The sequence below is a fragment of the Tachypleus tridentatus genome, chromosome 8 (genome assembly GCF_004210375.1).
Source record: "Tachypleus tridentatus isolate NWPU-2018 chromosome 8, ASM421037v1, whole genome shotgun sequence".
Lineage (NCBI taxonomy): Eukaryota > Metazoa > Arthropoda > Merostomata > Xiphosura > Limulidae > Tachypleus > Tachypleus tridentatus.
In genome coordinates this window covers 96710011-96723276 of record NC_134832.1, presented here as the reverse complement: position 1 = coordinate 96723276, position 13266 = coordinate 96710011, and the positions used below count along the sequence as shown (strand labels likewise).

The 13266-nt window shown below is 33.9% G+C and overlaps 1 protein-coding gene across 1 annotated transcript in view; it reads right to left on the bottom strand.

Moving 5' to 3' along the window:
- The window catches only part of LOC143222997 (uncharacterized), a 305937-nt gene that overhangs the window by 22131 nt on the left and 270540 nt on the right, over positions 1–13266 (bottom strand). Inside the window, exons 7-9 of the mRNA XM_076450333.1 lie at positions 3804–4001; positions 2757–2900; positions 2042–2128 (exon numbers count right to left, since the gene is read on the bottom strand). Of these exons, the coding sequence (XP_076306448.1) occupies positions 2042–2128; positions 2757–2900; positions 3804–4001 (429 nt within the window). The remainder of the gene's footprint in view (positions 1–2041; positions 2129–2756; positions 2901–3803; positions 4002–13266) is intronic.

The following is a 13266-nucleotide window of genomic DNA, read 5'->3' as shown; positions in this document are numbered from 1 at the left end:
AACCATCGTATGGTTCTTGTAACTGTCGTGTTTATTGAATGTGTAATAGAACCGTTGGATGTTTCTTGTAACTGTCTTGTGTATTGGATATGTAGTACAACCGTAGTATGTTTCTTGTAACTGTCGTGTTTATTGAATGTGTAGTACAACCGTATTATGTTGATTGTAACTATCGTGTTTACTGATTGATTAATTCAACCATCCTATTTCTTGTAACTGTCTTGTTTACTGATTGTATAATACAGCCATCGTATGTTTCTTGTAACTGTCGTGTTTATTGAATTTGTAGTAGAACCGTAGTATGTTTCTTGTAACTGTCGTGTTTATTGATTGTGTAGTACAACCGTAATATGTTTCTTGTAACAGTCGTGTTTATTGTATGTGTAGTACAATCGTAAAATGCTTGTTGTAACTGTCGTGTTTATTGAATGTGTAATACAAGCGTAATGTGTTTCTTGTAACAGTCCTGTTTATTGAATGTGTAGTAGAACCATCGTATGTTTCTTGTAACTGTCGTGTTTATTGAATGTGTAGTACAACCGTAGTATGTTTCTTGTAACTGTCGTGTTTATTGAATGTATAATACAACCATCGTATGTTTCTTGTAACTGTCGTTTTTATTGAATGTGTAATACAACCACCGTATGTTTCTTGTAACTGTCGTGTTTATTGAATGTGTAGTGCAACCGTAGTATGTTTCTTGTAACAGTCGTGTTTATTGAATGTGTAGTTGAACCGTAAATGTTTCTTGTAACTGTCGTGTTTATTGAATGTGTAGTACAACCGTAGTATGTTTCTTGTAACAGTCGTGTTTATTGAATGTGTAGTACAACCGTAGTATGTTTCTTGTAACAGTCGTGTTTATTGAATGTGTAGTACAACCGTAGTATGTTTATTGTAACTGTCGTGTTTACTGATTGTATAATACAGCCATCGTATGTTTCTTGTAACTGTCGTGTTTATTGAATGTGTAATACAACCATTGTATGTTTTTGTAACTGTCGTGTTTATTGAATGTATAGTACAGCCATCGTATGTTTCTTGTAACTGTCGTTTTTATTGAATGTGTAATACAACCATCGTATGTTTCTTGTAGCTGTCTTGTGTATTGAATGTGCAGTAGAACGTAGTATGTTTCTTGTAACTGTCGTGTTTATTGAATGTGTAGTACAACCATCCTATGTTTCTTGTAACTGTCGTTTTTACTGATTGTATAATACAGCCATCGTATGTTTCTTGTAACTGTCATGTTTATTGAATGTGTAATACAACCATTGTATGTTTCTAGTTACTGTCGTGTTAATTGAATGTGTAGTACAATCGTAGTATGTTTCTTGTAACAGTCGTGTTTATTGAATGTGTAGTTCAACCGTAAAATGTTTCTTGTAACTGTCGTGTTTATTGAATGTGAAGTACTACCATAGTATGTTTCTTGTAACTGTCGTGTTTATTGAATGTGTAATACAACCATCTTATGTTTCTTGTAACTGTCGTGTTTATGGAATGTGTAGTACAACCGTAAAATGTTTCTTGTTACTGTCATGTTTAGTGAATGTGTAGTACAACCGTAATATGTTTCTTGTAACTGTCGTGTTTATTGAATGTTTATTACGACCTTAGTATTTTTTTTTGTAGTTGTCGTGTTTACTGCTTGTATAATGTAACTGTCGTATGTTTCTTGTAACTGTCGTGTTTATTCATTGAATTAAATTAACGCTCTAAGCTAGATTAACAGTTTGTGTTTGTTTGTATTTAAGCACAACGCTACCCAGTGGGCTGTTTGTTCTATACCCATCACGGGTAAGGAAATATAGATTCTAGAGTTATAAATTCCAAGACCACTGTGTCACTAGGAGGGGGAGCAACAGTTCGTGAGAAATTGTTGTTTAAATAGGATATGTTTATCAACTACTGAGTATTTCAAGACTATAATTTTTAGAAAGCACTTTCAATGTCATGTACATCAGAAACTTTACTTATTTAACAGAACCACTAGCAGCAGGTTTTGGATGACATGAAGAACAAAGTACAGCTGTCATACCTCCAACTTGACTTCCTTTCTCTGCTCTGTATTGGTATACATTGAGTGTAAAACAGAAGTGACTGTTCTGTTGATCCTCTGGAGTTGCTGAAATAGCATAAAAAACGTTTGACAGTGATGTACTGCTCAAAGTTATTATTATTTTATCAAAGATTGATTATGTTAATTTTTGTTTCAATTGTCCTTAACTCAAAAAGAATTTAACATAAAGTACTTAAATTAAATGTTATTGTAAGACTGACGTGTAGGTCTTGCATTGTAAGGAAATTTTATTGTTACATAAAATCAATTTCTTTCTTTCTGGAAAATCAGATATTTATTTATTTTTCTAAGATATACACATTTGATAAGTATGGCGATTATCACATGAATATTTTAAAGGACTTTATGTTTGTGAGTTGCCATGTTCATTAAAATCAGAAAATGTGCCATATTACCCCGAAGTATTCACTGTTACTTTGATGTATTTCAAAAACACGTTTGTAAACATGAAGATTACGCCAATATATTTTATAGCATGTGAAACAAAAAAATGGATTTTGATGGTAAGGATATGTAGTTTGAATCATGGTCTATGGTTTAAAAAGAATACAGTCATTTTATGTTGATTTTGTATATTCGATGAAATTTTCAGTTTGAACTACTAAATACTTGTTTATAATTTAAGCTATATCTACACTATTAAATCGTAACGAAAATTAATAATAAACTTTACCAGGAACGGTGCGAGCTGCGATTGCAGCATCCAGAAGGAAAGCCGCTTTATCAGCGTTTGGAGCCCTCAGTTCCGTCAAGTGAGAACCGAATGAGACTTCTTCTTGCAAGTACCTCCCCGGAGAGGGGCTACTGCCTTCAGATCCTACCAAAAACATACAATAGTTACAATGCCTTTATTAGAAATGTAATTCATTAGCACTGTATTTATTAACAAAACCGTAGTTCTATGGAAAATAATGATGATTAAATTTATAAGAGCAATATACAAGATGTCCGAAAAGTCTGAAATCTTAGGTGATTCCCAGCTTTCCTTAATTTGAAAGACGTCACTGATTACAGCGTTGTCAAAGTATCAGAAAGTCGAGTTAATCTTGATTTTAATTCTAATATATTTCAAAATTCAAGGAATTCACGTGGAACACATGCTGTAAAATGCACTGATGATTCCAGACTTTTTTGTCACCTTGTAGATGTGTTGTACATCGACTGAGTTCATGGGTTGTACTTCTTAAGATGTTTGCACTAATACTATCTTCTTCCATATTACGTTCAAATTACACATTTCTGAAGGAAGTGTTTCCTTCACGTTGTACATTATCTCAGAGAATAATGTGTTCTGAATTACGGATATTTTTAGCCAAAAACGTCTGTCTTCTTAAGAATGGCTCTAACGTAAACCGAGTTTTATCGACTTACCAAGTACTGTTTTATTCCTTTTACAGTGAAAATATTTCAAAGAAAGATGTAAACTACAACAAATAAATGTTACACCCAATCACATAAGGTTGATTTAACGTATCTCTTTAGCAAACTACATAACTAATTGGAGATGAAAGGTTTGATGTTGTTTGGCAGATAAACTTGTAATATTTAGCTAAAATGTTTGATTTTACTATATTAAATTGTATAGAAAAGTTCAAACAATTATTTTACACATAACAAAAATGCTAAAAGTTATGGTCCTATTTTACTAAATACACTGCTAAATTATTGGAGTAATAAAAAGAATAAACATAAGTAAAAAGGGACACGAAGTGGGTTTAACCTGAGGCAAAGTTGGCCAGTAGATCTTTGATAACTTCATCTCGTCCACTCACTTCAACAGCTGAGACACGCACAGAAAACCTGGACTGTGTTTTCTCTTTGTGTTCGTCGATCAGCTTAAACAGCCAACTGACAGCAGAAGGCATAACCCCGAGGTTTTGTGGCGAAGTACTGTTTCCCAGCATAGAAAATGTTTTTCCTGCAGAGAAAGTAAAATACAAAACTTAGCTCCATCAACACTTTTATCAAAAACTGAATTCAGCAAACCTAGAGCTGTTTTCTATTAACGTACGTGAAACATTCCATATATCTTCTCCGGCGAGTTATCGTGTTGTGTAATGTCTGCTCTAGCGAATTAAGATGTTCCACAATTCTTTCTCAAACAATTTAATAACATGTTCTGGGATGTTTCCTTCAACAAGTTAATAATATATTCCATAATACCTTTTCCAACAAGTTAACAACATATCTATAGTGCCTTCTCCAACAAGTTGATAACATGTCTACAATGCCTCCTCCAACAAGTTGATAACTTGTCTACAGTGCCTCCTCCAACAAGTTGATAACATGTCTACAGTGCCTCCTCCAACAAGTTGATAACATGTCTACAGTGCCTCCTCCAACAAAATAACAGCACATTTCATGACATCAAAATTAAAATAATACGCGATTTAACTATTTTTTTTAAAAAGCTATACTTTCTGTACTTATCAACATATTAATGTCAAACATATGTGGAAAAATTGACGTTGTACTTATATTACTTATTGTCAGTAATACGATAAGGGTTCGAGGACGTTTCTGCAAGGCTTAAAAAGGCGTAAAGAGATTACGTAATTACTTATCTTATATTAGACGAATCTTAAATATCTTTTATTAAACATATAAGACAATTATGTACCAAGACTACAACATTTTTCCAATATTCCCATATTATATTACTTGTCGGTCTAACTTACATAAAAGTCAATGTGTGTCACGTCACGCTTGATTTCTCGAAATAGAAGTTATAAAAGCCAAAATGCATTTATTTATTCAGATAGAATAATTTGATTACTGTCTGCCCATTACAAGTTTAGTGACGGAAGGGGTTGCCATTAAACATTATAGGTGTATAATAAGCCTAAAATACATAAATATATATCATGAAAGTTAACGTATCAATTCAATTTAAATTTTAAATTATTTCTGAATTAAGCTATTTTATGTTATATCACCAATGATTTGATTAAAAAAGTACAATTTTCTCTAATTAAGAAACCAACAATTATTTTTTTACAGTTTTGTTGTTTATAGATTTCATTTTATATTTTCAGTGCATGGACTATCAACAATATTAAGTTACAGCTTATTGTTATGCAACATGATATAAAAGCCATTGCTAGAAAGTAGTGTTACCAAGTGGTGATTATTTTATGAATACACTGCGAATTCATTTTGAGAATGTTCTTAATTTAGATTGGTTTACAAAGGAATTTACTGATGTTTGACTGCCTCTTTGTTGGGTCAAGCTTGATTTCGCAAAAATTATTTGTTTAAGTTAGATATGAGGTGGATTAGTAATACTTGACATGTGTTTTTTTACGGGCCATAGGGTAGCGTATTAATATTTTGCATCCAAATCTATGGTACAACTTTGAAAGTAAGTCGAAGTTTCATTAGCGATAACTATTTTGTTATGGGAGTTGCTGTGCTGGATAATTAATTATTGGCTCTGAGTATTATCAGTACGTACGCTGACATTTTCCTGGAAATAAACGAGGGTAAACAAAGAGCAGAAATGTTTTCACGTGAAAGTTGTATTGATTATGAATTCGATAACAACACTTAATGTAGCTTAAAACACGAAAACGCGACGCACAATGAGAAAAACAGGTTGTTTTGAGTTTAATTTGTGCACATATAGTCATGAAATGCATTCTACAATACACTAGTGTGTGCCAAAGGGTTTGGAACTGTGAAAAGGATATATTGGCACAATATAAAACATTCATTATGGGTGCTGAGTCTACTACAGAAACGTTGATCAATATCTATGATAACATCTGATAAGTGAGATCTCCAAGCCCCTGAAATATCAGTTTTAAAAAACAAGGGTATTAGATCCCTAGCTTCAACAGAAATGTCGGGTACACTTTATTTTTATCTGGTGATGCAGTAGCGAGTTTTCACAAGTTTACTTCATGTCTCAACTTCATAACATCCTGACCAAATTTTTCTTCAGTTTCTTAAAGATATCATTTTGTGCATTGCTATCTGTTAGGGAAAATACGTGAACAATGCTATACATAATATTCATAAAGGTGTGAACTCTACATAAATATAACCATATACGTATAAAACTGTACGTGGAAATATCAAAAATACAAGTTTGTTTTGTGTTTTTTGAATTTCACACAAAGTTACACGAGGTCTATCTGTGCTAGCCGGCTTTAATTTAGCAGTGTAAGACGAGAGGGAAGGCAGATAGTCATCATCACCCACCGCCAACTTTTGGGCTACTATTTTGCCAATGAATAGTAGGATTGACCGTAACTTTATAATGCCCCCATGGCTAAAAGGGCGGGCATATTCGGTATGATTGGAATTCAAATCCGCGACCCTCAGATTACGAGTCGAGCGCCCTAACCACCTGGCCATACTAGGGTCCCACTGCTCTTAAAGCAAGGATAACAATGCTCTTCAAAGTTACAGGTTCTTTCAAATTTTTAACAGTTATTTTCACTAGATAAAAATTTGTCCTCAAACATTTTAGCCATTTCAAACATGGGGCGTATAATGTGACGACTAATATCACTGTTCGTTAGTAAAGGGTAACCCAAGAGTTATTAATGGGTGATGATGACCACCCATCTTTCGTCTTGTATATCACTTCAATATTATTATGGCTAACACAGGTAGTGTTCAAGTACCTCCACAAGAAAATTAAACAAACCTTTATTCCAGGTCAACAGTTACTATTTGTTATGTTTACTCACATCGTTTGTTCTAGTTCATCACGTAGTATCATGCTGTCTGATCTACAAATATGCTACTACTATTCAACTACGTAAGGTAAGCTTGTGTGTGTTTGTGTTTTTCTTATAGAAAAGCCACATTGGACTATCTGTTGAGCCCAAAGATGGGAATCGAACTCCTGATTTTAGCATTGTTAATTCGTATACTTACCGCTTTACTAGCGGGGGGCCGCAAAGTAAACAATTATCACAAAATGTTGAACCAAAGCCTTGTCAATGAATAACCACTAAATGATTCGAAAATTATGAGTCTCATTGCCTTTTAACCATTCACATTTTTTTAATATATAGCAATAGTAATTATCTGTTTTGTTTTACTGACAAGAATCGGCAGCTGGTGAAACAAAATATTTCCAGTAGTGGCTCAATGAAAATGTGTCCCAAACACCCACGATGTCATAGGTACCAGTGAGTGCTGGTGCCCAGAGACATATTATCATGCTCTTGATCCATAAAGCAACGAATTTGTGTGAGAAATATGAGAACCCGCTTGAAATGCAGTAAATACCCTTATGGTTTTAATAGCTGCCTTTCTTATTGGAGATACTTTTGTCTACTATATCTTGGAGAGACTTTTATTTACTTCACCTTGGAGAGACTTTTATTTACTTCACCTTGGAGAGACTTTTGTTTACTTCACCTTGGAGAGACTTTTGTTAACTTCATCTTGGAGAGACTTTTGTCTACTCCACGGTTTTTCATTTCGTTTGTTGAGCTTTCACTGTCTTATTTTAATGGAGAGACAGCTTCAGCTCCTAGCCTTTGTCAAACAGCAGACCTTCCTTTCTTCCTAATGTAAGTGACATTGATCAGCAATGGTATTCAGCCCCCCATGGGCAGCAACAGTCTACTTACCCATCGAGAATTCCCTATTCTGTTTTAAGGATTCGAGAAAGCAAGTCACCACTATGATATTCAGTCATCCGCGTCTCCTGTACCTGTACATTAAATTTCAAATTCAGAGAAATAACACGGGCAAAAGCTCGAAAAATCAATGACTGCAGTTCTCTGTGAGCTGTGGTTGGACTGAAAGCATGGGCATGGTCTTTCCTGTCAATAGCAAAAGTTTGATGCTCAGGAAAAGACTTTTGTGCCACATTCAACAACTACTTCTGCCCTCGCGCACAATCGCTTTGTTTCAAAAACGATTTTTAAATATTTCAAAATTCAAATTTCGTGGTTAAAGAGGGTAAAGGAGTACAGAAGTGTACAGATAAAAACACAGAAACAACTCTAGGACTGTGATACAAAACTTTAGCCTTACTAACTCACTCTATAGTATTACCAGATGCACTGAAGAATGAAAGAAAATATACTAAAGTTAAACTTAACTTTCTTATCTAAATGAATTGAAGAAACAGACTATGCACACAATGACAGAGAAAAATTAACAACTAGTTATTTTGTATTAGACAAAAGACAAACAAATATAATTCCGTGAAACATCTACACTAGATGAACAACTGTGTTTTTCTTTAGGAGCTGGAAATAGAGTTTTTGAAGCAGAAATTTGAAGAGAACCTTTTTTAAATTCCGAATAAAGACAGAGAGAGCTAGTCACAAAGTGCATGCGTCACTCTCAATCACTAAGTCACCAATAATAAGTAGGTAATTATACGTGGGCATCACATTACTTGCCAATGATTAATATCATTGTGAAAATCTACTCAGTGTATTTAAATATGTATACCTACAGCAATATTTCCCACGAGAGAGCGAGAGTGAAACCAAGATGGAATGACTCAGGTCAGTGCATAAATAGGATAAAATCAATTTATCATGAGCCAGATCACGCGTATATGTAGAAAAAAGCTAATATTTTTAAACAAAAAAAACAATATACTTAATACATCTGCAAGGGCTTATGATGCTAAAAATTAGGTTTTGATACCTGTAGAAGACAAAGTATACAAATTCCATTGAGTAGCTTTGTGCACAATGAGTACTACGCTGCAACCTACCTTGCTTTCACCCAGTGGCTCAGTGCTAACTCTGAAGACTTACAACACTAAAAATCGTGTTTTGATACCCACGGTGGGCATAGCACAGATAGCCTATTGTGCATCGTTTTGGTTAACAACAAACAAACAAACAAAACCGATTTGCTAGAACATGACACAACTAAGCTCCGTGTGTCAGAGCACGGTGGTTCTCCAGCAGATGTGTCGTGTTGATCCTTAAAACATGTATATAAGATCATATAAAAACGAGGAATATATATAATATTTTATAACTTTTTATTTGAATTCTTTAACATTCCATAACAAAATATTTAATAGTATATGCACATATAAACAATACAGGATGGTCTTGGTTCCTAGATTAACATTTTAGTTGTTTAAACTAATGCTTAAGTTCCATCTGTTAAAGAAAACATAAACTTTAGTTCTTCTATACTACAGGGTATTCGGAAATTCACTGTGTACTTATATATTTATTAACAGACATGTTTCAATACAGAATACAGGAGGTAAATATGAATGACAGTTATAAACAATGTTGAAAGTGACCCCAGTTGGCATCAATACAGGCCTGTATCCTTCTTATTTTGTTTCTAAGCACCGCTACTAGTTGCTGGCTTGAAATAGACTGAATGAATGCTGTTATCGCTGCTTTTAAAACTGCACAGTGACTTTCCGAACACCCTGTATTTTCTGAATTTCTGTAAACCAGTTACTCATTTTGGAAATGGTGTTTTAAAGAAAACTTTGTAACACCATCATCCACAAATTCTATGTTCATGATATACATTGAAGAAAAACTGTTTTATCGTTAGTATAGTATAGTATCGTTATAATATCTTTCCTTCTTTTGCGTTACTTTAATGTAATAATTGAGAAATCAAGTTGAACATAAAACTAACGTTGTTTAGTGTGTTAATGAGAGTTTTAAAATTGTATTTCTGTTTTCAGTTTTGAATGCGAGATATTTCCATGTACTTAAAATGATCATGCCTCTTTAGAACCAAACGACATTCAGCGCACAGATTTCATCGTAACACGCAAAAGGAATATTATTGAAATATTCGGAATGTTGCTTGTTTTAGAATAAAGACAAATTGGTCTATCTAATGTGTCCATCACGGGGAATAGAATCTGTAGTTTTAAAATCGTAAGTCGCTAAACTTACTACTGAAAGAGATTGGTTATCAACAATACATTTTATTCAAATTATCATTGCTTGCTTCTTTATTCGTGGAAAAATAAAATAATCTATACTTGGACTGTGACAGTGTACTCATTTAGTAAGCGTATTGGTTTAAAATAGAACTGAAGAGAGTGTTCATGGAGATGAATAGAAACGTGATGTTTTCGACGTGAAGAGCACATTTTAAGACACAAGAGCTATATGATCAGATCAAAGATTAAGGTTCAGACATAGCCACTCTGTTTTAAAACTAACAGTGAGAGAAAAGGCAAGCAATGAGCTGTACATAGTGGTGGACATAAACATATTACGTCACGACTAGCCCAAAATGGCGTATTAAATAATAAAGAAAGACTTATATTGAAATTACTCTAAAATAAGCATTAAATTATTACATAAAGATACTAGTAAGTAGAACGAGAACACAAACATGTCTTCCAACAGAATAAAATAAAATCCAGCAATTGTTATACAAAAATCAGTAACAGTGCTAGCTTTTATTACACAAAATACTGCTACGTGTATACTAAGCCTGATGATACCATACTAGAAATACAATAATGAAGACTTCGGCTGGGCAGCTTCTCTCTTTAAACCTCGTGATGCATGACTCGTACCGTATGAAAACTAAAACTTTAGTTTTTAAGCTCTTCAACCAAACCACAAATGTGAAACTTTGACAAGCTATCTCTACTCTGACACCACCTAATAATTTATACGTCATGACAATGAACCCATGTGTGACCTTTAATTCCAACAAGCTACTGAATGAGCGGTACAACATGGAAGCTTAAGCTTCACTCGGGTATATTTTCCTTCAAGCAACAAGACGACAGTCAAACTTAAATTGTAATGCCTTCCCCCAGTTCAATATAGGTAATTATCTCTACACTATGGTTAACAATTTTTGGTGTTCTTTCTTCTCTTAAATAACATTACACTTTATACAAGAAATCCTAAAACTTAATATTCATGATGAAAAAAGTTTATTCAGTTTTGTCACAAAGACAAATAAAGAAACGAAATAAGAACACAAGTGCGTTCTAAGTCATTTTCAACAAATTCTAACTCAAGTCTTCTCGACAATATTTTTACAGTAAATTTTATTGTTAACTACAAGAAATTAAGTTATACTTTCAATCAGTATTGTTGTCGCGATATCATTGATGCTTTTAGCCATGCTCATTCTACAAGATTAAAACTAAAGGTCTGAAATAACTAATAAAGCAATCTCATACCTTAGTATTATTAAATATATTAACACATAATTGAAAAAAAGTTAAACAGATGATTATTAGAAAGATTATCATCAAACTATAATAAACATAAACATTCTTAGCCTGTTATAAGTACTCGTTTGCATAATTATCATATGAAAGTAGGGTTAGGGCTGAATTAAAATAGTTTTCGTTTTTTATAGTTGTTAATCATATCGTCTTCTGGTGATGCTTGTTACGAATACAATTACTTTTAGCATGAAAATGGCTAATAATATTTTCCATTCAGTATAAGTTCATTCCAGACTGTTGCGTTCTGTTTCTGTTCTCATAAAGAAGAGGTAATAAGCTGTAAGAACAAACTAGGTCTGAGATTCATTGTTCATGATTTTCATAATTTAGTGAGTTGGGATAAAAATGGTGGGTGAGTCACGAAAAAAACAACAACAACCAACGATGGAGTTGATGATGCAAGAAAAGAAACTGTAAACCAAGTTCAGCCGTTAACACAATTCTGACGTCTAGAACTACATTTAGTGTAGTGAAGTGGAGACTGAAACTCTTCAAATATCATCTGCAAAAGCTTTAATCTTCTTCAAATCATTTCGCACAATGCGCGAAGGAAAAATGACGGATGTATACTGGTAAAGTTTACCATCAGGAAGAGATAGGCTTAGCTCCTCGTTTATTGGACATGCAATCCATCACATGAGCTAAGAAACTGTGGCAGGGTTGCTGCTATAATGGGAGGATACGGTAGGCGCAATCAATGGGTGTTGGTCCTGTTATGAAACATTTATCATACTCACGCAGTAGATATATGTAGTTCAGCACCAAGAACTTTCAGCGCTTACATTCCATCTTAATAGGATTTAGTGTCGTTTTACGACATTTACATTTATTTTCATGCTTTGTTCTTCAGAATGAGGTCTCATTAGGAATACGGAATCACCTGGTTAATCACAACTGCTGAAAATGAACAGAAGCTGAATTGAAAGTAACAGCATTAAAGGTCGCATGACATGACTTGTACGAAAATATGAAGAGAAGCAAAGAAATATTTCAAACTTATCGTTTTACTTTTATTTATTCAAACCGTTCTATTTACATCAAGCTGATTTTAACTTTACAAATGTCTTTCTTTCTGTTTTTTTTCTTTACTAAGGCCCGGCACAGCCAGGTAGTCAGGACGTTTAAGGTGCAGCATGAGGGTTGAGGGGTCAAATTCCCGTCATACCAAATATGCTCGCCCTTTCAGCCATGAGGGCGTTAGTTAGTTAAAGAGTAGCCCAAGAAATGGCGGTGGGTGGCGATTACTAGCTACCTTCCGTCTAGACTTACACTGCTAAATTAGGGACTGTTAGCTTTGTACGAAATTTAAAAGAAACAAATAAAATTTCTTTCCCTGTCCGCCCTGATGGGTAAGCAAGAAATTTACGAACTTAAAACACAACACTGGTTTTCATTCCTTGCAATGAACACAGCAGATAGCCGAATGTGGCTTTGATCTAAAGCAAGCAACCTTATTTACATTTATACATGACCACATAATTAACAAATCTGAATCAAAATGGTTTGGTTTATTTTGAATTTCGCGCAAAGCTACACGAGGGCTATCTGCACTAGCCGTCCCCAATTTAGCAGTGTAAGACTAGAGGGAAGGCACCTAGTCATAACCACTCACCGCCAACTCTTGGGCTACTCTTTTACCAAGGGCTGAAAGGGCGAGCAAGTTTGGTGTGACGGGGACTCGAACCCGCGAACTTCTGACTACGAGAAGAGTGCCTTAACTACCTGGCTATGGAATCAAAATGAAGCTTTCTGGATATTTTGTAAATTCATTTTATTTCACTTTTAGAAAACACACCAAGAATTATGATTTAAGATGTAACATTACCTAGGTTTCAGAAAACTTCAGTATGAATTTTCAATATATTATAATTTAAGCTAGTTAAATTTACTCCGACAGGATATTAAAAATTATTCTTTTGTTTTAATCATTTCTAAATGTTGAAATATGCAGTAACCCATTTTTATCACTTATTAAACATGTTCGTTATTGCTTAAAAAGACATTATATATT